A 24,878-nucleotide genomic window follows, 5' to 3' on the forward strand; every position below is an offset into this window, starting at 1 on the left:
CATTAGCTTGATGGGCTAACTTGATTTAGTGGGTTTTGTAGCAATCTCTGTTCTACATTGTAGTCTTTTGTGTAAATTTTGATGATGTGCAATATATCCTCTAATTGTTTGACCAGACTTCAGATAACAACTTGGGTAGGGGAAGAGGATATGCATGCATTTTTCATATAAATAAAACTTGGATCTCAGCTTCCAATTCTAAAGACAGCTCTGTTTTTAGTTTAGAGTCTTTTGAATTCCTTGCTCTGTGACTGCAGCTGGCACTGGAGGCAGTTGCAGCCTGTTTGGTTGTCTTGGAGGACTCAAACTCAGATTTGAGAAAACCTCTTAAGAGCTTGATCTACAAAAAAAAAAAAAAAGCCCCCAAAGCAGGGAAGCAAACGTGTGATGGAAGCCTCTAGAGGATGACTGAGAGCTGCTTTTTTTGGTAGCATGTGTTTTGTGTGCATACACAACATTTTTCAGTTACCTTTCTGAGAAATAAGGAGATGGAGATGATGAGATTTGGCTCTGCTTACGCTGAGGACCAAAGAATCTCAGTGAGTCAGGCAAAGTGAATCACAAAGATTCACTTGCAGTTTTGTTGGGTTTTTGTTGGTTTGTTTTTTTTTTTTTTTACCCAAACATTTTATTAAACAAATGATTACTTGTAAAAAGGGAAGAGGTTGGTTCCCTTATATTGAGAGAATAAGGTTGGATGAACTACTAAGTTGATAATTCTACAAGAAGCTATAGGTATAGTTTCTGGAAGCACTGAAACTGGTACTGTTGGTATTCTTTCTGATAACTTGAATTGGTAAATGTGAGAGTTACCTGTTTTTTCTCAGCTCCCAAATTGTTGAAAGTAGGAGCCTGTGTTTATGAAAGTTCTTACAACAGAGACCTGAATCATACAATTTACACTGAATTTATGGGCACTGTCTTCTTTACTCAGCTGTCTCTTGTCACATGGGAAATGGAGGATGCCCGGATTCCAAGGGGGTGTTGTCTGTTCTTAGGAATCTTGATGATTATTCACTTGCACCTAGTGGTTGTTAAGTGTAGACCTGAACCACTGTTTTTAGTCCTGCTTAGATGGGATTTCTTTGCTTCTCCATATCCACTGGGTCTGTGGAGGTGTCTGACTGCTGTGATGGGCACGAGAGCCTCCTTTAATTTAAAAATACAAGTCGAGGAAAAGGCATCTTCCTACCGAATGGTCCATTATTCAGCTTATAATGGTTGGTCTTACAGTCCCTCATTGTGAAGTGAGCTGGTTCTTCTCTGTATTTCTGTTACTGTTAAAGTTCAAGATGAAAACTGAAAAGGAGCTAGCTAGTTTTCACCATGGCTTGGGAAAACTGTGAGCCTTGGCAGAGGGATCTATAACTCTTTTGCATCTAATAGTTTCTGCTTAATCTTTGTTCAAAAAAGATGCCTTTGCAACCTCTAGAGATAGGAACTTAGAAGTGTAATACCAGCTCTTTTGAAGTGTGCTGAATTGTTTCGTCTAACACTATAAATGTGGCTTAATAGCTTTCCAAAGAAGAAAGGAGTGTTACTGCTTTTTACCAGATCCAGAAAACCCCAGGTGTTTTCTTCATATGACTGGCTGTGATGGAGTAAATTTTGACATTTGCACCATAAAGCATATAGACAGTAGGTTCTTGTGTGTATTATACATATATATGATTTTCTGATACTGTCTGCAGAATACACACTGTACGCTGCTGGAAAAGTATCTTCAAAGTTCTGTTTGATAACAAGGGGGAAAAGAAAAGGGCAATCCAACCTGTTCTTCTGTTCCTGGAACATATATAAAAATCAAGTTTTTCCCTGTAGGAAGCAGCTGGAATGCAAAGTATCTTCAAATTCAGTTCTTACACATTTTTTCCGTACTTCTGTGGGTTCACATTATAGCAATAAGGGAAACTGTAAAAATTATATACCAGCTGCTGAATCTTGAAGCACCTCGGGAGAGCAGAGTTGATTGCTAACAAGTATTTAAGTTCTATGCCAGCTGTGCAGAATAAACATATCTCTAGCTTTTCTAGAAATGGTTGAACTATAGATGAAATGCTATTTTTCATGTGAGAGTTCTTGTTCTGCATGTTGCAAGCAACTCCTTTACATCTATAGCCAATGCTTTATCTTTAGGGAAGAAAGTTTCTGTATGACTATTTTTTATGAAGGTCAATTTTTGTCATAATAAGAAGTAATTCTCCAAAATCTCTTTCAGAGCATTGCTGAGGGGCTTTCGAGGTAAAGGAATACAGCTTTTAGAAAGCCTCAGAGGAATTTAATAAGGGATAATACTACAGATGCTTATAATGGCTTCTTGAAAGTGTAGTGTGAACATATAACCTTTATTTTCATTAGTCTTTTAATGTTTCAATTTTATCTCCTTCAGTTTCCTGTATAATTCATTTTGACTTTTAATTACTCATTAAGAGAGCAATCAATATAACCATACAACTGCTGATAATTCTAGAATTGTTCCTCTTAATATTGTGAAGCTAAACTGGAGATAATTCAGTTTTGTCACCCTATTTTTCTGATTTTTGTATTTTGGTGAGTTTGTTCAAAGTTCAGTACAGTAGTACAAGTGATGGGTGGGCTGCAGTCCTACAGACATACACCTGAGGTTGTTAGGACACTGATATGAAAATCAGTCACAGATCAGATTTTGTAATCAGTGGGTAAATAGGGAGCTTTAAGCATAAATTCATTCATTAAAACTGGGCATCTACTGAAATCAAGGTCTTAGTGACCAGTATGTGAGCAGACAAGGTTATTGCTACCAAGTACAGAAGTTCATTTCTTACAGCATAGTCTCTACCAATAAGAATAAATTAGTGCACTTAAATTTTCCAAAAGGCTAAAACATACTGCAGCATATGCCAGCCCAAGCTAAGTACTATGTGTTACATTGCTTCTTTTGTCTTTATAGTTGGAAATAAAAAAAGCCACCTGGGAACACTTCCTAAAGAATGCAGTGAAAGTCTTGTAGGGAAATCAAACTTAAGTCCGATATTTGGATACTGATGTGCTTACACTTCCTTCACAGAACAGCTGCTTTTAGGTCACAGCTGTCTGACCCTCACCTATAGCTTTGTAAAGATTTGTGTGTTTGTACTAAGAGCTGTGGTGATCCAGAATGGCAAGACTGCAGCCAGCTTTCAGTCGTGTCAATCTGCTGGGGTCTGTTTCCATTCACAGCTGATAGACTTGCTTATCTCTAATTTGAAGTGTGCAGATAAAGGTTCTGATAATGTATGACCCAGAAAATAACTTTCACACTGGTAAGGTGAAGGATGTGGAAATGCATGTTCTGGTTATTTCTGCTATTCTGACTTAAATAAGACAAAGTCTAAACAGCTAGTGAGATCAGTTAACAGTAATGAAGCACTCACATCCTTCCAAAACCTTGTATCTAACATTTTAACTCTTACGAAAGCTTGAACAATATTAAGTCTTAAGGCAGGGCTCAGTAGCATATGCACAGGTGTCTGGTGTCCTTTTAGACCCACCAGGGTATGATGCCAATGCAAGATGCTGTGCATCACCTGCATAGGTCATACCTGCCGGTGCTGTGGCGGTGTCTCAGGGACAAAGTATTCAATATTACTTAAACTTTGCAGTATTAATGAATTTAGCACTGTGGTTTTTAGTTTTATGCAGCTAAGCTATTGCATGTATTTGAAAAAATAGTTTGGTGAAGGCAAAGCTGTAAAATGGACACTCTTCAGGGTTTCTGTAAAATCAGGTTGTACTGCATTTTTTGTTGCATACCACTTGAAAAAACTACTCATACCAAGTTTTGTTTTGCACAGCACAGCATCCGTACAGAGGTAGCCTTCCATCTAGCTGCTGTGTGCTGCAAATACATGTTTTTTCAAACGATAATAAAAATAATGTGCATGTGTGTAATGGCTAAATTTTCACCCTGTACTTGGCTGGATTAAAAGTATTTATTCCCCAGTTCTTTCTCCATTCATTGCACAGACTGCTTCCAGCACAGTCCTGTTTGTTTCTATTACATTTACATTTGTTGGTCAGTCTTCTAAATGGATACGTATGTGCTGCATTCAGTAGTACTAAACTGGTGTGCAGGTTTCTGTTCTGTGCTAGCAGGGTGTACGCACATGCTTCTGTCTGTACGGTGATAGAACGGTGTTCCTCCACCACCAGAGAAACCCCTTTTCCTCGCTTCCCACCCGTTTCTAGATGAGTGTTATTTGAATGCTCCTCTTCATTTTGAAGGATGGAGGGGAAAGGCAGTCTGCTGGCAAAAGGAAACCTCTCCTACCTCTGGCTTCTCTTCCTACTTGATTGTAGTGCTATTTATCTCTTCTTCACAGCTGTTAAGTACTCTGGGTGTGAGGTGGTCAGAAGAGGGGGTTGTGGCTTCTGAGAGTGGCTTGTCCTGTTCAGGGCTAACTTCCCGTCTGTCTGCCACAAGCTGAACTTTGTAGGGAAAAGAGCACTCTTGTCACTGCCTGGCTTAAAGTCTTGCTGGAATGAACTCTCCGTTTCATAAATGAAACATCAGCTTTTTTGGCTAATTTGTGCTTGTAAGAAGTGGTTTAGTTCACATATTCACACGTGATGCTCTCTTTTAAAAACTTGTATAAATTAAGGATTTATATCGGCTATAATGCATTTATAGTGGAATTAGGAAGAATATTATATTTCTGTAGCCTTTACTTTTTTTTTATTTAATTCAATTAAAAAACTTAATTGCATAGCTAGTAAACTGATTACTGCAGATCTTAGCAGTTACAAGGATAACTGTGTCCATAATACTTAAGGCTTTGGTTTTAAGTTCCTTTACAGAACCTTCCATTTTCTTGCACTTTTGACATGATCAGTGTAGCCATACTAGAGGAACCACTTGTCCGTTGCATGGATTCTGACAAATATGGGAATGGTTAAAGCTCCTGTGGAGACACAGGTCTGAGTTGGACCTGTGATGGAGTACAAGCATTGTTTCATTTATCAGCATCTGTGCATTAGTATGAGAGAATTCTGTTGTGTGCATTTTATGGAAGTGGCATATGACTTAAAATTTAACACGTTCTGCTTAAGTATTACAATATCAATGGAAAATGTGCTGTAAGACTAGAAACATGATTCTGTTATATGGTTAATTAAAAAAAGCCAGATTTTTAATATGAGCTCAGTCAGTGGAAAACATCAACAAAGACTTTTTTGTTGGCTGTCAAATGAGAAAGAAAGAAAAGACTTAAATTCTTTCTCTAATATTTCCTTCCAGGCTGACTCATCAGTAGAAATTGAGAAGAGCTGCAGAAGAGAAGCCAAACAGACAAGCTGAGAGCTCAAAGAAGTACTCTTTTGAGTTGGGGGTTCAGAGTGGAGCCATCATGAGCGATGTTACCATTGTGAAAGAAGGCTGGGTTCAGAAGAGGGGTAAGTTCTACCTTTTAATGGAAAGTTCTTCTGACATACCATATGCTGTGCTCAATGGCATTCCATGGCTACACATATGAGCATTCTTGATTTGTCTTCTGTTCTGCAGCAAACTAATCTGACCATATGGAATTAATGGCCATAAAGGCCTTGGTCTGGTTAATACTTAACCCTTAGCAGTACCTCTCTTTATAGGGGTAACTGACAGTAAAGAGGAAGTTGAACTCATTAATTACCTGCTGTTGTTGCTGCTGTCACCTGTGTATCGGACTAAGTTGGCTGTTGTGGCAGCTGGAAGAAGTAGCAATAGAGGTGCACAATCGAAGGTTGCCTGGAAGCTGTTGTGGATGTGATACTTTGTGCCAAAATTAGATTCTGTGGCTCAGCTTGTATTGCAGATGCAAGCAGTCCCCATAAAATCAACGTAATGCTTGCATAAAGCTAGGCATGCACCTAATTACTTTGCAGACATGGATGCCATATAATAAGAGAATGTGTTCCTTATTACAAGCCAGTCTAAAATACGATTTTCTGTTACATTTGAATTCCTGTGAATTCTTGAGATGTTGCTTTATAATGCGTCAGCATGTGATTTGCAAATTTGGGAAGATTGCTGTATGTTAAGTTTTGAAAGGGAAACCTCTAGAACTATCTGGCATTTGTATCATGTAATGAACTTTGGATGAAATCTTCCATGCTTCATGCTGTTCTGCTTTGGGTTGTGGTTGCTCACATGATTATTTCCAAAAGAACATCTCTCTTGCAGAGAGAAGGTGATCTGGATTACAGGGTGATTTATGCCATGAGCTTCTTTGATTCTAGCCCAGAGAGATTTAGACTGGAATAGTGGGAACAAAATTACCCTTTAATTTACAAAGAAATGCTTTGTTTCAACAGCAGTGTGTGAAGACAAAGATCATTATTGCAGATTGACATTAAATGTCAAAGAAGCCAAGAGGATGAGAGAAAAAGTTTATTATTCTGTTATTATTCCTGCATAAATTGTACTTCAGGATGCATTAAGGGTTTTGTAGATAAAAATGGGCTAAACTGTGTGAAGCTTAAGGCCTGCTTCCTATTTTGGAGTATATACTTAACAACAAATCAAATTTTACATTACAGGAACTATTTAAAATATTACATTGTTTTTCCTTCCCATCCTTTTGCTGTTTACTCAGTTTGGGTATCTGATTTCCTTTTTTTATTATTATTTCTTTAAATTTCTTTAAAATGTATTAGAATGATTAGGATGATCCAAATAATTTTCTTGACATCAGTTCCTTTATGTAATAACACTCATTCTTGCTACACCCTGATATCAACTCAGTGAGCATTGGACATGCATGCTTTAATCACTGGGGTCCAGAAGAGGACAATGCCCAATGAAAGTCAATGTCTTACTGAATATTTGGAATTCTGAACCTTAAATAAAGGTTTTCCTCCATGCTTTTTTACTATATATTAATTGAAGAAAAGCCTCCTGAGTGGGCATTTCGATGTCAGCTTTGCTAGTAACTGTTTGCTTAGTAAAGACATTTCATGACATTTGTTTTTCCTTATTTTAATTAACTTTGAATGTAGATTTTTTTCCTTCTTGATATAGGTAATTGTGTAGGTTTAAGTAGGATTTTTTTTTTTCTCATTAGATTTAATAGTGCCCTTATTTTTCTGTGTCTGACTTATTCTGGTTGTTGGTGGATTAAAGCATTTGTTTTGTTTATTTCTGAAAACAAAAGGAAAAGTGCAGTATTATTTTCCAATGGCAAGACTTTGTAAGCATTTAATTCAGTGATTACACATTTCATCCAATTGCACCTTCTACCCTGACCTTGCTTGGAAGCAAGAGGATTGAAGTTGTCAAGCACTTTTTTTTTTTCCTTAATCTAAATTCTGAAAGTTGAAATATGCTCAGTAGACACTTCTTATTTTTGCAGCTAAATATTCTCTCTCTGTATACAGAAGCATTGTGGGATTGGGTAAAGCTGCCCTGCTTCTGCAAGTTATCATGCTATTACAGTTTTAAGGTGAATTCTGTGATCATCCCCAGTTGATACTCATTGGCTCAGTTCACAGGGTTCTCGTAGGTACAAACGAGGTTTCTGTTGGAGGCATCTTAGCATGGGATCTGTTCTCCAGGCAGACACCTAGTGAACTCCAGCCCCAGTGTTTGGTCCTTTGGACAGCCCTGAGCCATGTGTGTGGTGCAGTGTTCAGTCTGAGGCTCCAGGCTGAATTTAACTTGAAATAAAACTTGTAAACCCTACATGCTGGAGACAAGGAGCCTGGGCAGCAGCTACATTCAGTTGACTGAGATTATAGGCTGTTACAAGAGCAGGTTGAGTGAATTGAATGTAGGAATGAGAGGAAGGTACTGGAGGTTGAGCTGAGTATCTTTCTGGATGAGGCTCTGATAGAGAGGGGCTGGGGAAAACAAGGCGTGTTAAGGCACACCAATACAATTCTTAATGGCTGTGAAACACGCTGAGAAAATGTTTACTTTATTAACACTAGTGCTGTATCCATGTCAGTAATAGAAGGCTGAGGGCTGTGTGCAAGCTTTTAACTTTGTTGTCGAACACTGGAGAACCGATGTGATGCTACACAGTTGGCTTCAATGCTCTGTTTTTCTGTGTGCTTAAATGATGAACCCATCAAAGTATTATTATTTTAAAATTGGCCAGAACTCAAAGTGCAGAATTAAGTTTATTTAATTAAGAATGATCATGCTTGGGCTTTGAATAATTTTTAGAAGTTTCAATGTGGTGAGAGACTAGATGATACTGAGGAAGAATGAGCTGTTATATGTGAATGATCAAACAGGCAGAGATAGGCAGAAAGGTGAGAACTTTGGACAATAGAAAACACAAGCCAAGAGGAAGCAAAGCTGAGAAGCTCAGTGAACCTCAGGTGCAGTCAGGTCTCATCTTCCAGGCGAAAGGAGACCTTGAAGCACAGCGTCTGGGCCTGCCTGAACAAGTAATGTAGTCCAGTGAGAGCAGATTCAGAGAATGAAATAATGGGTGAAGACCTGATACCTATCTGTACTCAGGGTGTTTGCAAAGGGAAGTGGATGTTAGGTTGGACTGGCTGCTCTTTGCTCCTGTGCCCTTTGGCAGTGCTCCTGGAGTACATCTTGTGAACCAGGTTTGTGAAGTGTGGGGCTGCTTCATGTGGGGCAGCAAATGGAAGTGCATTAACTAGGATGATGGGAAGATTGGTTGCAAAAGGGCTCTCCTTATCTGAACTAAAATACTAATGCAGATACACCCTGTGAGATATCAGAACTTGTACAAGTGAAGAGCCAGTGGAGCGGTCCTTTTAGAGCAAGGTTTCTGCCCAGGATGCTCAGAGAGGAGTAGGAATGTACTGTACGGATGGTTGTATGGTTGTCTGTGACTTACTATCTTACATCTAGTGATAAGAACCAAGCATCTCATGGCTTTGTGTCACTGTGCTGCTGCAAGGGTGCTCTTGCAGTTCACTGGCTCAGTGTTTTGTTTCAGAGAGGATAATAATTTTTCCTTCTTTCTGTTTTCGAGTTATTCCTGTAGCCATATTAGGAGAGAGATGTGTTGTCTTTCTTTATGAGTTTCTTTTTTAGATGACACCAGTGTTTCTCGTTCTAATGCCATACAGGTGTAAAGGAAGTGATCTTGACTAAAAATCTGGAATACAATAATCTGAACCTTGCTGCTGATATGCAGAAGTTAAAGCACATATTTGACTTTTATGCATTTAGTGTAAGGACTGTACCTTAGTGTAAGGCTGCTGAAATGACTTTTACATTTTTGATTTGCTTATAAGCATGATGTTTTGCAGAGTGTTGTTTAAATTATTGTAAGAGTATTTTTAATTTTACTTAATGTGATTTTACTAAATTATGTTTTACTGAGGAAGGATATGTTTTTAATTGATCAGTTTGGAAACAGCTGCTTTTTTAAATGGATGAACATATTTTGTATGATTAGAGCTATGTCATTACAAAAGTGGGTTTTGTGCATATAATTCAGGTAGCATTTTTTTTTTCTTTAAAGCTAAAGTTTCCTGAGTTGTAGAGTTGACCTTGTCTGTGGTCTATAATAGTCACAACTATTAGATTTAAGAATTAGTAATAACTATGCTTAATTGCAACCTAATTTCTTTATATATAACCTGTGCACAAGATTTCAATTAGTTTAAACATATGAAAAACTTTAAGAATCTTTGTTACCATGCTATTAAAGGATCATTTGGGACCAAGGAAAAATTGACACAGATGGTAAATTTTAAAGGACCCAGTTCTAGATTTATCATGTCAACTAACTTTTTAATTGAATGAGTATTTTATTTATTTATTTATTTTTAAATCTGGCAGAATATACCTAATGTGTACTGCAGAGCAAGATGGCAAAATCACTATTTAAAGACAAGGCAAAATGTTGCCCGTTTAAGGCAGTGCTTCTGTCCTCATACTTCAGTTACTGTACCTCTGTTTGGCCTTCTGCATTTTAGTGTGTTGCATTAGATGATGCTACTTGTTATGGCAATCTTTACATGTCTTACATAATATATTTTTACCCAAATTATATTAAATAAACAGTGTATCCGACTTGCTTATGGAGGTGACTTTAATATAATCTCACAATTTTTCCTGTCCTCATTTTCTCACAACGCTCACCTGAAGTATGGAAGAACTACTATGCTAATTTTATAGAGAGGGAACTGAAGTATAAAATTGCTCTGGCTTAACCATGGTAACTTCAGAAGAAGTTTGATGTAATGAAATGGTGCTAAAAACCAGATGTGAAGCTTTCCTATAATGAGATTGTCCTCTACACAGTGTATCAATGACATACTGTAATACCATTTTTCACTCAAAGTTTTTCTTTTTTTTTTTCCCCTAAATACAGCCTTTTATAATTTCTTAGTATCCAGAACTGAATTACCTGATGTAGTGTCAGTGTTTCTAAACTCATAGAGTTTATAGAATTTGTTTGACTCACTGTGATGAGACTCACTCAACTGCTTGCTGATCTGTTTTCATTTTTGCAGTTCAGGACATGATGCAGGTATCATGGGATTTTAAGAAATAACCACGTGGAAAATATTTATTGTTGTTAAATCTACTAAACAAGAATAATAAATGGGGTAGTGGAATGTATCTGTTGTTCCAAGTAGCAATACAGTTGTTGTTTAAAATACAAATTATTTACAGTCTTTGGATAACATATATTTCCCCTCTCCCCCCATCCAGAAAAAGAACCAAGTATTTAATGGACATTGGGCTTTAGAGTTGAACTGAGACCAAACAGATGTTAATTTTGGAAATGCACACTGGAGACTGAGTTCACGTGTTTGTGGGTTTTTTTCCTTTTTTTGGTGGGGACAGGAATGCCTTGATTGAAAAATTAATCTCATAAGTTATGGAACTAATTGAGTGTTATTCACAACCTGTCAGAAATCTTGTTTGCAGATTGTCTGAATTATTTGAGTAGTTTAACACACCTCAAAGGCAGACAAATTTAAATAGACTGTCTCGGAACATCTGCTACATAAAATAGAAGAAATGTAAACTATTTTTTTCTAATTGTCTTAGCAAATAGTAATTTAAGGTAAAGTTTTCATTGATGAACCACTTGAAACTAAATAAACCTTTCTTATTGTAATCTTTCTACTCTAATTCTATCTAACAGGAAATGTGAATTACTGTTAAGTTCCAGTAAAATATGTGAATTTAAAAGAGGCAGCTCCATGATGATCAAAGAGAAAAAATGACAGTACAAGCTATCTAATATCTAAACATCATTCCTGTTTAATATCATTCTTTCAGTGGCTTGTAAGGCCTGTTCCTGGTACTTATCACCCTGGGCCTTGGGCTTTCAGGTGTCCTGACTTTTGTGGTAGAAAAATGCTTTTACTATTCCTGACAAAAAGTTGTTTGTTACATAGGAGAACACCTAGGCAATTGGGTTTCTTGAGTGTTCTGAATAATCTGATGTTACATATGCTTCTATCTCCTTTCCATTTCCTATATAATGAATGCTGGCTGATTGCTCAGGTTCTGAAGGGTTTCCCCGTTCATGCTGGCTTCTCTTATTCGTACCACTTTGTTACCCATTAGGGCAATGCTTCTAAAGAAGCATGGTTACCATTCTGTGTTGCAGGGATTAGGGAAGCAAGGTGTTAACAATTCATTGTCCCTTTCTCGCTCATAATCCTTATGGCCTGGCAGATGCAATTTTTTTTGACATACTGCATGACCAGCAGATGTCAAAAGTTTGCTGTTGGGGAGCAGTTTTGAGGAACTGTTTCCCAGATACGTGTTTTCTATTAAATAAAATTTGCTTTTTATTTTTATTTAAAGCTTAAATAGTCACACTGTGTACTACCTTTGGCATACTGCAATCCATTGATTAAACTTAAATTAATTTATGCTTATGTCACTTTCACATTGAAAATGATATTAGTGTAAGGATAACTTGCTTGCAGTACCAGGGCTTTTGATATCTCATTAAAAAATCATCTACCCTCAATATACCTTCATGCCAGTTCAGCAAATGTCCCAAGTCTTTGTGCTTTCTTTTATTTCAAAGCCAGTCAACGTACCTGCTAGGTCATTCAGTTTATGCCTCTGTGGGACCCAGTTTTTATACTATCTCTGCTGTAATCTTCAAAAGCATTATTAAGGTCAACAGCTGTAACTTGAATCTAGGTCCTGAAGGAGTTTCACTGGACTGAGAAGTCAAAGTTTTAGGGCACAAAAATCAAAGAGGCAATTAAGACTGCAAATTGAGATATCAAAAAAAAAACACCAAAACTTTGGGAAGAGATCAGGCTAATGGTGGTTTAGGGAATGAATAGGATAGAATGTGGAGGAAAAGGGAAGAATGCTTTGTAGCCATTCAAGTGCTGTCTTGGTCGCCTTCTGTTTTCTTGGAGACTCTTGTTAACCCTTCATGAGCATCTCTGCAATCTGTTGATTGTTGATGGGAGCTGTTTTCCCACCAAAACATGGAAAGAAGATGGTGGTAGGAGTTGAGATTTATTCAGTGTTCAGCTTACTGGGAGCAGTTTGTTCTTTCCTAAATTGCATGTAAAACAGTATTGCTCAGTTCCAGAAGCATCGACCTTGACTGATGCTGGGAGGATTTCTTAGGTTTCCATTAGCACATAATGTAATGCAGTCAGAGCAAATCTTTCAAGAGGTGCTTAGATTTTGGCTTCTGTACTATCTGTGCATGCTTTTAGAGCTTGCTTTGGACGCCCTGTCACATGTTTCTATGAACTGAGAGCCTCTTGACAGTGGGAATGTGTGAGGTGCAGTCACAGTGTAAGCCAAAGCTTGTAATGGTTAATAATGGAGATATACTTCAGATGTAAATTCTTAACCTGTAATGTAGATGTACCTCGGATTTTTTTCCAGTCCTGTTCAGTATCCTCCCTATGTCCTAGCTAGTCTTTGTTATTATTGTTTACTTGTCTTGCAGATCAGGGCAGTGTTTGCTTTTATAAATCTAAATAAATTTCTTTGTAATCAGATTATTGCAACTGACCTCTTGTTTACAGTGAGTTCTGAATTTACAGTTTGCTTTCTTAAGGAGTGCTTTCTTAAAACTGATAGGAAAGTAGGAAATGGATGTGTCAGATGCCAGTATACTGATAAGAAAACACATTCCCTTTTTCAAGATAGATTCAGGTCACTTTCAAAGTGTTGTCTGTCTTGCCTTTGGGGGTAGTCTTCCCAAAAATAGTTAGTTTCAATATGGTAACATATTAACTGTGTAAAATTAGAAAGTTCCCACCTTCATTAGTTGTCACCATTTTTGCACAAAAATTTCAAGCTGTGTAATCCTCAGTTATTCACATTTGAGCAGTTGAGTGTGAAAATTTTACTGGGGATAGCTTCCTGCTGGTCTTTTATCAACATTGTCATGCTAAGAAAGTTGCTGAAACCAGAACACATACATGGCTGCTAACTAGGCCTAGATAATGAGAACCACACCACCATAGAGAGATCCAATTGCTACTCTGTACAAGTGCTGTGTTTTTGCTTGTGATAAACTCACAGATAACTATGTAATAAAGACAGACATGTAAGATGGTAAATTATGTAAACAATTGGGCGAACAGTATCTTAAATTGGGCAGTCAGTGTTGTGGATTTTAATTTGAATTCGTCTAAGTCACGGTTTCTCTCAGGTAAAATGGAAATAGTGTCTACTTCACGTCAGAGACTTCCTGAATGTCTGTTCATCCTTGTGAAACTTCTGAGCGCCTTACATTTCAATATTCATGCTTTTTAAAATGCAGTTGTTTATAGGGGAAGCAGAATGAGTCTGATGGCAGTTGAAGTTCAGCCTGATGGTGATTTTTTGGGTTTTGATTATCTTCTTGACATGCTGCAGAGGGGAAATCTGTTAGGGTGCAAAAAAGGAGGAGTTATTAATAAGATGCAAAAACCCAGTTGTCCTTTATCAGTTCTTAAAGTTAGGGCTTTTTGCTAAATGTCTTCCAGAGACTGGAGGAAACATCTGAGCAGCCATCACTGAGAGAGCAATACATAGGAACATGACAACATCTCTACTTCCACTTATACTCTTTGACCCAACAAAACCGTGCAGATAGATTAGTGGTATACCTTTTACAGATATGAAAAGACTTACAAAATAGCATGCTTTCATACAGCATTGATAGCTTTACTTTAAAGCTAGTATTCACTCACTTTGTTTTGAACTGTGCTGGCTTTTATAATATCATGCCAGTTTATGTATGCTGACTAATACATTGGAAACTTTTCTGAACAAGTTTATTCTTATCTTTAGGAACAGCAGCAACTACTGTATTTTAATTAGGAGCTTGTGAACTTGCCCCCGATAGATTCAGTTCCATGTTTACTTGAAACTTGTGTTAAGTGGAAGCTGTTGCTGAAATGGGGGAAGTGTCATGTCCTCTTCTTGCTTGGTTGTGTTGGCACTTGTGCTTGTACTGGTGACATGGTGAATCATAGCAGGAAATTTATTTGGCTGAAAATGAATCTATTTTTATTTTCCTAGCTAACTTTCAGATGGATCATTTCCCTGACCTGACTCATGGTGTAGCTGCACAAACAGTAGTGCTGGCACACGCTGGGATGCATGAGCAGCAGTGTGGAGGGGCAGGACAACTTCCTCCTAGGGGCAGCCCCCACCTTTGCAGGACTAAATCCGTTATAGAAGTGAACCTAAAACTTATTTTAACACTATGACCAGACTGCAGCACAACTAGTTTGTATTTCAGGATGGTTTTCTTTGAAGTTCATGTTCAGAAAAGGGCCACTGGTTTACTCTCTGTGTAGTCCTAAATGTGATTGAATTAAAAAATGCCACCAGGAGGTTAGCTAGTTCCTATTCCTGTGTGTTTATAGTTTTTAAACAGACATTAATTTTTAACACAATAATGACATGGCTAATGTCTGAAACACTGAGTGTTTCTTTAATCCAAATCATACAGTAGCTTTGTAATCCTCTTGGGTGTAGACTTCAAAAGCTGAGTATTTTAACAAAAAAAAAAGACCCCACCCAAAGCTTGTGATACACTCTGAGGCTAGTGAGTTGCTGGTTTCTGGGTATTACTGGAGGTCAGATTTATATTTAGTGCTCTCAGAGTTTAGAATATACATACTGTGTTGGTGGACAATCAGTGAAACTTCAGATGATGTTAATTTTTAAGCTTCTTGAGTTTTCTGTAGAGCTTCTGCTACGTTTGATAGAATTCCTGTAAGGGTAGATTTTGGCTGAAATTCATTCTTTGAAAGCCTACTTCTGGGTTTGTTTGGTTATATACCAAAATTTGGAGAATGATCAAGCTCTTTATGATTTCAACTTGCACGATGAATATTTGAAATGAATTTTTGCTGTAAACATTTGTAATTGGGATCCCTTGGGATGGTTTTCAGTCACAGCCAAGATCTTGCACATTTCATTTACACCGTATGCATAGGATTTTATGTGGAACTGCTGTTGGCACAAAGAGGCTTATGTAGGCTGATGAACTTCTCCCTCACTTGATCCAACCATCCTTGCTCCAAAGGAGACAGGGAATTGCTGTTATGTGCAGCAGCGTGGGCAACCATGCTGCTACTAGGCCAGACAGATAAATTGCATGGTGAATGAGTGTCATGTTCTCAGGCACCTTGTCGTTGCCCATTTGCCACAGCCACAATGCTAGCTCTCTTTTCTAATAAAAATAACAAACAGACAAAAAGCCACAAACCAAACCAAACCAATCCAGCTTTTCTTCAGGATCCTTTCTAACACTTTTCTACAGCAGCCTCTCCAAGAAGATAGCTGTAGATATTTTTTAGTCTACCAAGAAAGAGTTAGGGAAGCAGTTGTGGTCAAGGTGCATTATTTGTGGTATATAATAGCTGTGCAATACGTACTTACTTAAAAGCTCAAGTGACATATTTTTTTTTTGTGCCAGCCTCCCGAGTGTCAGTGTAGTAATTTATAGATAATACCACAAATGTTTGGTGTATTGGTAGTGAGAGATTAAATAATCTGCTGTAGATAGGCAAATAATAATAAATATTAACTTTGATAATAAAAGCTTGACCCACTCAAACAAGGTTGCATTCTAAAAAATTCTAATATTAATGGGTATTTTGAGTGGTTTTGAGGATCATTTTTCAATAATTAGACTTATTCTTAACTAAGAACATGAAATATGAATTTGTGTTGGTTTCTTGTGATCAATTTTCCTGCAAAAGAGGTAACAAGTTACTACTCCAAAGCTGCGTAAAATAAAGGGAAGAAAAAAGGTCTTTTTACTGAGAAGCAACATGAGTGCCAAAGCATTACTCTCTGGCTGGCCATAGTGTGTCTGAGCTTTCTTTACAAAAGGAAAATCTCTCTATAATAAAGTGGATAGAAAGTTCCAGGTCTTCATACTCAGTGAAATCATTGTCACTGGTAAATTGCATTATAATAGGTGTCTGTATTTTTTGTAGTAAATATGATCCTGCATGAGAGTCTTAGCATATTAATAGCCTTTCCTTTCTTGCAATCCACTTTATTCCCTAAAAGCCATCTGTGGTTGATATATCTTGATGTCATTATGTTTGTAGCTGTAGTGCAGAGGAAAGTTTTATACTGATGTCCTGGGTTGAGCAGCAGCAGTCATTTTTCTCCTTCTTAGTAGCTGGTGCAGTGCTGTGGTTTTGACTTTCGGCCTGGGAACAGCGCTGATAACACCGATGTTTTTAGTTGTTGCTCAGTAATGTTTACTCTGAACAAGGACTTTCTGAGTCTCATTCTCTGTCAGGGAGGAGGGGAAGCCGGGAGGAAGCAGAGACAGGACACCTGACCCAAACTAGTCAAAGAAGTATTCCATACCACAGCACATCATGCCCACTCTATAAACTAGGGGCAGTTACCTGGAAGGGCTTAGGCTGCTACTCTGATCGGGCTGGGTATCGATGGGTGGGTGGTGAGCGGTTGTATTCTCTTCCCTTGGTATTTCCCTTATCATTATTATTATTGGTGGTAGCAGTAGTGGTTTGTGTTATACCTTAGTTACTGGCTGTTCTTATCTCAACCCATGGGAATTACTTTCCTTCGATTCTCCTTCCCATTCCTCTGGGAGCAGGGGGAAGAAGGGGAGGGGAGAGAGCGAGCGGCTGCATGGTTCTGAGTTACCAGCTGGGCTTAAACCACGACAACTGATTAGATGCACAGTTTATAAAAATTGTGGCTTACCACAATCTCTGTCTTTTGCCAATCAACATATTTAAAAATGCTCCAAATATCTTGTCATCTTTGGAGTTCCTTGACAATATGTTTGTATTTCTTCACTTGGAGTGTGCATATTTTATTTTTTAGTACATAAAGCAAGAAATGAATCCATTCATTAACATTTAATCTTTCCTCAGAGTAGATAAATATTAACAATTACTCTCTACCAAGAAATTCAATGCATCATGATTTAACTAATGCTTGAAGAACACATTATTAAGTGTTATTTAGAACATGGCATATAGGAAGGGAATGGTGTTTAAAAATGCACTATCTTAAATACAAATGCTTTTAGTGTACATAAAGCATTACAGAGGCTTAAAATCGGAAAGATAGGACTCAACAAAGCATGTGAAGATAGCAGTTTCCTTAAGTCCTCATGGTGAGAAAGAGGGAGATACTTTTTTTCAATTTCAACTACATTGATGTGCCTTTTTACCTCTGGAATGGTGTGAGCTGCTGTGGAGGCTGGGATATGGACCAGGTACTGAGTGCAGTAAAGATCAGAAGTTTCTCAGAGTCTGTTGTGAGGAGTGTCCGAGGGAAAATAGCCTGTAAAATGCTGTGCTGAAGAGCACTTTTGTTCCTCAAAGAGAAAGTGATAGTTTCAGCTTCTACTGTAGTTAGAGATTCTGTTCCTGGTTTGAAAGTATAAAAATGGAAGAATTTGAGTGCTTTACAGATATTTTCCTTTTGGTTCATGCTGTAACTGCTGTTGGTTACTTCCTGGCATAAAAGTCTTTAGTTCTGCTACACCTTTCCCTTGGCCGCAGTTATTCTCCATTCTTATTTGAAAGAGTTACTGGTAAATGCTACTGGTTTTGCATGGTTCTAAGGAGCTGGTGGGCTTTTCCAGGGTAGAGAGTGATTGATAAAATGGAAAGGATAATACAGAGATTGCAGTCATTTAAAAGATGGGTTGGATAGGCTGGGGATGAAGTAACTATTGCTGGATACAGTAGCATCAAAGGAAAGAAAATTGAGGAAGTTTAATGTGAAGATAGAGTTTCAGGAAAAAAATACTGAAAGGTTACATTGGGGAAACCAGTAATTTTTAATTACTTGAAAAATCAAAGTTTCTGGAACAAGTTAAAAATCGGTGGTAATTGCAGTAGCTTCTGAGATGCTGCAACTTGTACTTCAGTGATTAGAAGTTGAAGTGAAATGAAAAGCTTTTTTTCTTTTTTTTTTAAAATTTTGTTTGTTTTGCTTCAAAAACAATGCTATTATGAAATTATAAAGGAAAAATCTCAACAAATATAATTAATCTCTGGAATGTCTCTGCTCAAATACTGTACTGGAAAGTAAAGGAATACAAGAAGGGAATAAATTTATGTATGGTGGTAGCAAGATGCCCATCATCTGGGGATTTCAGCATTACAAATAGGCAAGGCAACAGTTTAATTTACCAACTAAATAAGATATGGTCATAAAAATCCATGTTTCAAAGACCAGAGTGTGAAACTTCAACTCAGATATTTCTTTCCATCTCAACATATGGATGTGAAAGCTGGAAATGCAACAAAGGTACAGACATCTAAATGCCTTTTAAAGCAAATGCCTTAGAAAAATACTATGTATTAAATAGAATGAATTTATAACAGATGCCAAGATTCATTAGACAGCTCAGAAACCCCTTGGCTCTAAAGTTATCCAGAAAAGAAGATGGAATTATCATCTGGAGCATATGTTAAGAATGAAGCCAGAGCATCTGTCATGGAAAGCATGCCACTGGGCAGCTGGAAGAACACGCAAAAAGCACCGAGTCTCTCCATTGAACAATGCCTAAGATAACAAAAAAGTAAAACTGCGGGACATTGCACTGGATGCACAAGGAGTGACTCGGAGTAGACAAAAACTACACAGGGCTTTTTGGGGTTTATATTTTTGCTTTCAGTGCGTGTAAACTGAAGGTTTTGGGTTGTTTTCTGCTAAGGTTGCAAATATTAAGGGATGATTAAAAGTTGAAGGTCAGAATTAGAAAGTGCAATTAAGTACAGTATCTGTCATGCGTTTTAATTTCTTTCAGAATTTGTATATAATTTCTTCAGCTATGAAAAGAAAAAGAAGACTGTAATTAAACAAATCTTCAGATGTATTCCCACTGATTTGCTGAATCTATAATAAAGCATTCAGGACTACTTGGATAAAAATCCAGAATTAAGTTATCCAAGTAACCTGTAGTTAGTGACAGTACTATGCATTTAATTTTCTCTTGGAAACACCTGCTTTTGTATTTTTCTACTTTCTGGAGTTTCTGAACTAGCAGATCTTTGCTCTATACTGTCTTTTAACTTGCCCTGGTATTAGCCTCATGTTACATAGGTCTGTGTTAAAAAAACTTTAGCAGAATTTAAATTTCAGAAAAGACTTCTAGTTCAAGTGTAAGCTTTCAAAAGATTACATCAGTCTGTCACTTGATCATACAACAATCTGAATCAAGTTTGTCCAAAGTATTAAGAAATGTCTTAGACTTGGTGAGTAGCATTGTTTTGTGTTCTTTTATTTCCTCACCCTGTAACACGGAGACAAGCGTGTAATACAGCTTTTTAGTTTGAGTTGCTTGTGTTTTTCCCATGTTGGATCATCTCACTGACACCCAAACTAACATGTACGAATGAAGGCTTCCGATGAGAAGTTTGAACAACCCATTCAACTTCTAGATGCATTTTATGAGTCTAAGTAGTGAAACAAGAGTGTTAGTTCCACTCAGCAGAGTAACAAGTTTAGGCAAAGCGCCTAACTCTTCAAACATTTCAAAGGTGTATTGGTAGCTACAGCTTTTCTGTTTCTTCCACTTACAATATGCTGTTATAGTGATTATTTCTTAATGCCTCATAAAGGTGAGAAAAACTTCCAAATGCAATTTGGCTGCACTTAAAGGCTCAGCATTCAAGGAACATAGTTTGTTTTTACTTATCTTTAAAAATATTTTCAGATATTTTTATCCCTTTTACACTTTTGGTATTGATGGAACTTGGTTCCTTCTTTCCATGAATTGGAGGTAAGGCACCTAGCTAATTGTCTGTCCTTCAGAGCCTACATGGTAATGGATTTTTTTCTTGGACAGATTCTGCTTCTGATTTATTGTGAAATTAGGTTCGATTAGGGCTGTAGGAAAAACTTTGGTTAACAAAATTTTGTCAGAGGTTCTCCATTCTGCCAAATTCAGAACAGCCTTTGGTTATATGATACAGAAAAATAAACCTAGCACATCCCTGAGTATTTTTTTCCTTTCATTTCCATGACCATTTGCTCTTTTGTGTGCTTGGCAACTGAAATTTGTGTGTATTCCTTTTGTAATAAAGTACTTTCAGTAGTATGGAAGACAGGCTTACAAGCTATGTCTCTGGAAAGAAAAGAAGGGAAAAGATACTGTGTGGTATACTACTTCAGGTTACATGTTGACTAGTGCTTTGAAATACAGTTGTCCTGTGCTCACTGGGAAAGATTTTTGCTGAACAGTATGCAACAATAAAAAAAATTCAAGAGCTAAAAATACAGGATTACTACATGCTTTGACCTGTGGTCAGGGACTTGGCAGGAATAGCTTTGTATTGTTTGTTTAAGGTTTGTTTGAAGAGAGCAATTATAGGATGATCATTAAAAATATTGATATACTATTTTTCAGGAGCAGAGGATTAAAAACACACCTTGAAGAAAGAGTTTTTTTTTTGTTTTTTTTTTTTTTTATTTTTGTTAGAATTCAGTTGGATTGCATTAAACAAAGGAGGAACACAAGGAAAACATTGTATAAATCTTAATTTGAAAAGTATTGAATCTTAGTTATTGAGGAAGTGGTTGCTTGTGGAATTTTTTTTTTCTGTGCATTTTCCTTGCAGTGTTTTGAAATAGTTTCCTACAAAATCTTAATTTAACAGAATCATGATCTCTAAAAGAGAGGTCCCTCCACAAAGAGGATCTTCAGTAGGATGAGAGGAGACCCTTGCTTGAATTTTGCCAAAGACTGAGGGAAGGTTTCTTCTCCGCATTTTGCTGCGGAGTCAAAAATCAAACTAGACATTCTGGGTAGTAGTTACAACTCAAGAGGGGTTGCCAGGTTGGTGGTCTTGAATGAGTGATTCTCTAATATAGAAATCTGGTTTGCATGGATGAGGGTGTGTGGGTTCCCAGAGTACAGCTCTGCTGAGTTTATGCCAGACTTTTGACTAAATCAGTTCTGTAATAAAATCAAACTGATTCAGTCTCTCTCTTTCTGCTTTGTACAGTTAGCACATGTGCATTATTTTGTCCTTGTCCCTGACTCTACTTTATTCCTTTTGTAGCTGGTTTGAGATGATGTTTTGGGAAGTGCCTGTGAAGGGACACAGGCATTTCCTTCCACTTTCTGTTTGGGTGTACTGCTGAACGTTGTCACTCCCGCTTCCCAGAAAATTTTGCCTATAGTTAAGGTTGCTATAGATAACAATGGCAGGCAGCAAGAAGCAAATACAGAGAGCTGACTTCTTCCCAAGATGAGTAACTGGAGCACTGGGTTGGAATATGAGAGGAGATGTATGGATAAAGTCACCTTTTTGTTTTAATTCAGTTAAGGGCTCTGGATGAAGTTCAGCAAGAGCTTGCTGCTTCCCATAGCCATTTTTGTATCCAGGCTGGAGAAGATGTGACTCTGACCATTTGTGAATGGTTCCACTTGAGAGGTGCTCCATATTTTTCCCCAGTAAGACTGAGTGAAGTGAGGACTGTAACTCATGTCTAATTAAAAACAAAATAGAAATACCCCTTCAAACTTACTTTTCCTAAAATCTAGGTGATCCTTAATTCTATCTAATGTTTGAAGGTGACTCATGACTATTGTCAAGGTGGTACTTACGGTGCTTCCTTTGTATAAAAAATATATTGAACAACTGGACAGTTGGAGTTCAGTTGCAGTGTCGCTATGTGAGTCTTATTAACAAAATGGAAAAGTGTATCACTTCCTCATTAACCTCACTAAGCTAGGTGAACTAGGATAGCTGTCCTTATTGACCTGCCAAATAACTTGTTAACTTCAAACATATTGGCCTGTGTTTTCAGTCAGGCTGCCAATTCAGATTATGTATTGATATTTTTTTTATTATTTGACTTAAAAATGTAATGTTGGAAGAAATTTTTAGTGTTAGTTGTTTGCACCCTCCCTCTGCTTCCCCCCTCCCACCCTTCCCGCTTCTGATGCTTAGTCAAAACCAGAAAATGTCCTTGCATGATGTTTGTGGTGTTCTTGAAAGCTCTAGCACCCTTCCAACACAAAGTTGTTCTGCAACTTTACAGACTTTATTTGGACCAACTTTCTAACAATATGTAATCTAAATTTCCCTGCTGATCACTTTTTGTACTGCCATCTGTAGATGTGAAGCACAATTAATCAGTCCTCCTTATGAGACTCGCATATTGTGAGATTTTTATAGTCTGCTTCCCCCTTATTCCCTACCATATTCTCTGTTCTAGGCTAAGCCTAGTCAGTTATTTTAACTATACTTCGAACTTGGTATTTTCTTATAAGCAAACAAAGAAAAAACTTTATAGACTTGTTGCTCTCTCAGGACTTTTCTCAGTTTAGCTTTATTTTTGTTCCCTTTAATTTGTTAGTGTTCAAAATTTGTAAATGGTGATATTTTGGAGCTTTTGTCTTTGCCTAATAGAGAGGAATAAATTCTTTGTTTTTTTTTCCTGGATTTACATACAAAATGTTTGTTAATATGTAGTGTAATGATATTTATCTCTTATTCGTCTCTTTTGTAACATCATTGCATTGTTTGTTCATCCCAGATTTTTTCAAAGATAATAAAATTTCTAAATCTGGACTACTTTTCTGAAGAACTCTTGCTGTCTGAGGGTCTCCAAACATGACTGATTCGTACCTGGATTATTATTATTATATTTTTTTTGTTTTTGCCTTTTGGAATATTTGTCTTGCTTTTTATTGTTCTGCAGCTGTTTTGCTCCAAAGTAGTTTGTTCTTTTTTTTTTATAATTATTTTTTTAATATGTACTTAACTGGTATGTAGTTTTTTATTTTTTATGCTAAAGCTAAATAGCTTTTCTTCATTCTGCCCCAAAATAAATGATCTCTTCAGTGTATCTGTGACATTCAATTCACTGATCAGTAAATACAGAATTCTGAGAAATAAGAAGTGGTGAATTATTCTTCCTTCCATCATTTAAAATGTTGGGGAGGGGTGTGTGAAATCTGAGACAGGATTAGTTAGGTTGGCTTTTAATGGGAGGTGACACCAGAGTGATCAGAGTATTTTGTTTATTCTGGGAAGTTGGATGAACAATATTGAAATACTTTATAAAATCTGATATTTCCATCAACTGTGTTAATGTTATTTTAATTTTATCTTTTATTAACACATCCTATTACATTTAAATTTGCCATGGGCTTTTTTTTTGCTAAGGATTTCTTTGTTTGCTTGTTTTAATGTATTATAAAGAAAGTTAGGAACACTGTTTAACTGATTGTGGTTTTTCTTTAATCTTCTGTTTCTGTTTGGGATACTTCAGTAATCTTTAATCTTTTATAAAGAAAGAGATGACCTGGAAAAAAAATGCCAATTTCTGATACAAAATTTGCTCATAGGAAGCATACCGATTTCACCTGAGGAAAATAAATGCAGCGATAATCTGGATTGTGAAAGGTGGCAGAGATACCCTGAGCAACATTGCACAAAATCCTTGGCCAAGCAACACTGTAGAGCTCTTGTTTTGATGAAAGATTAGATGGTGTTTACTTGTGCCCACTACTATGAGGTATTTCTAATAGATAGCATGAGGCTTACAAAATCTCTTTGAAAGTGGGGCTGTCCTTAAGTGGGATGTTATTTCAGTGCATTTACTTCTGTTTGAGGGTGCCTTCCAGGTTTGTGCTAGTGCTGATTTTTAACAGAAAATGGCAATTTATCTTCTTGTTTTTTTTTTTTTTTTTTTTGTGGGGTGTTAATGTTTTTGTGTGTGTCTGCAAATAAGGGCTCTGTGCTTCAATGCTGCGATCAGCTTGGGAGTAGACTTGATGATCTAGGAGACTCTTCTTTCTGATGCTGTGATCTCCTTGGCTGTTCCTTTTGTACCAGCGGCTTGTAAATGTGGTTATACTGGAAAGTTTCTCAAGTGTTTCCCTCATTTCCTTTATCTTGCCTCGATCAAAATAGAGTCGGGAGCACCCAGTATGTCCATGTTGCTAAATGTTAGTGTGATTGAAATTTCCTGCATGAATCCTGAATGTTTAGCAGATACATTTCCCTTTTTTGGGATACTTGCAGAGTCTTCTCGCTGACATCTCTCTGTCAGACACTTTATTTTAGAGCTTGAGCAAAGTAATTCCTATGAGAGCAGTCACACGTGACGGTTTGCTGTAGCAAGTAGTTCACCTTGCTCCATTTAGCAGTCAGTGACGGATCATCCATAGTACCTGAGGAGATAATCTTCTTACAGCCCAGAATGAATCCCTCAGTGAAAGAAGATTCCTTCAGGGTCTACCCTAGTAAAACATGGGGGTTTCCTGCAGTGGGTAGGCATTTCTCCAACAGGACAGCTATATCAGTAGGAATTTTCACAGCAGATGAAACCTTTACATGGAGGTTTTATTTTTATTTAATTTTTTTTTAATTTACTTTTTTAAAAAACAGTTTTGTTCCCATAAAGCAGTATTGTTTGCCATTCACACCTTTCGCTTTGGTTATCTACAGAAACGTTTGGGATTCCAGCCCCAATAGGGATG

At 37.2% G+C, this 24,878-nt stretch overlaps 1 protein-coding gene across 7 annotated transcripts in view; it reads left to right on the forward strand.

Annotated features, from left to right (window-relative positions):
* Positions 1 to 24,878, forward strand: part of AKT3 (AKT serine/threonine kinase 3) — a 148,472-nt gene that overhangs the window by 7,669 nt on the left and 115,925 nt on the right. For 5 of the 7 annotated variants that reach the window (XM_061471148.1, XM_061471147.1, XM_061471150.1 and 2 more), the window contains exon 2: positions 5,255 to 5,409. In XM_061471148.1, the coding sequence (XP_061327132.1) occupies positions 5,364 to 5,409 (46 nt within the window). In that variant the 5' untranslated portion in view covers positions 5,255 to 5,363. Of the gene's footprint in view, positions 1 to 5,254; positions 5,410 to 19,719; positions 20,824 to 21,275; positions 21,277 to 24,878 lie in introns of those variants that run through there. The other 2 variants (XM_061471154.1, XM_061471152.1) reach the window with 2 other exon arrangements.

Source organism: Pezoporus flaviventris, unplaced genomic scaffold, assembly GCF_033815535.1.
Source record: "Pezoporus flaviventris isolate CSIRO_AGI_PZ_B2104156 unplaced genomic scaffold, CSIRO_AGI_Pfla_v1 ptg000066l, whole genome shotgun sequence".
Lineage (NCBI taxonomy): Eukaryota > Metazoa > Chordata > Aves > Psittaciformes > Psittacidae > Pezoporus > Pezoporus flaviventris.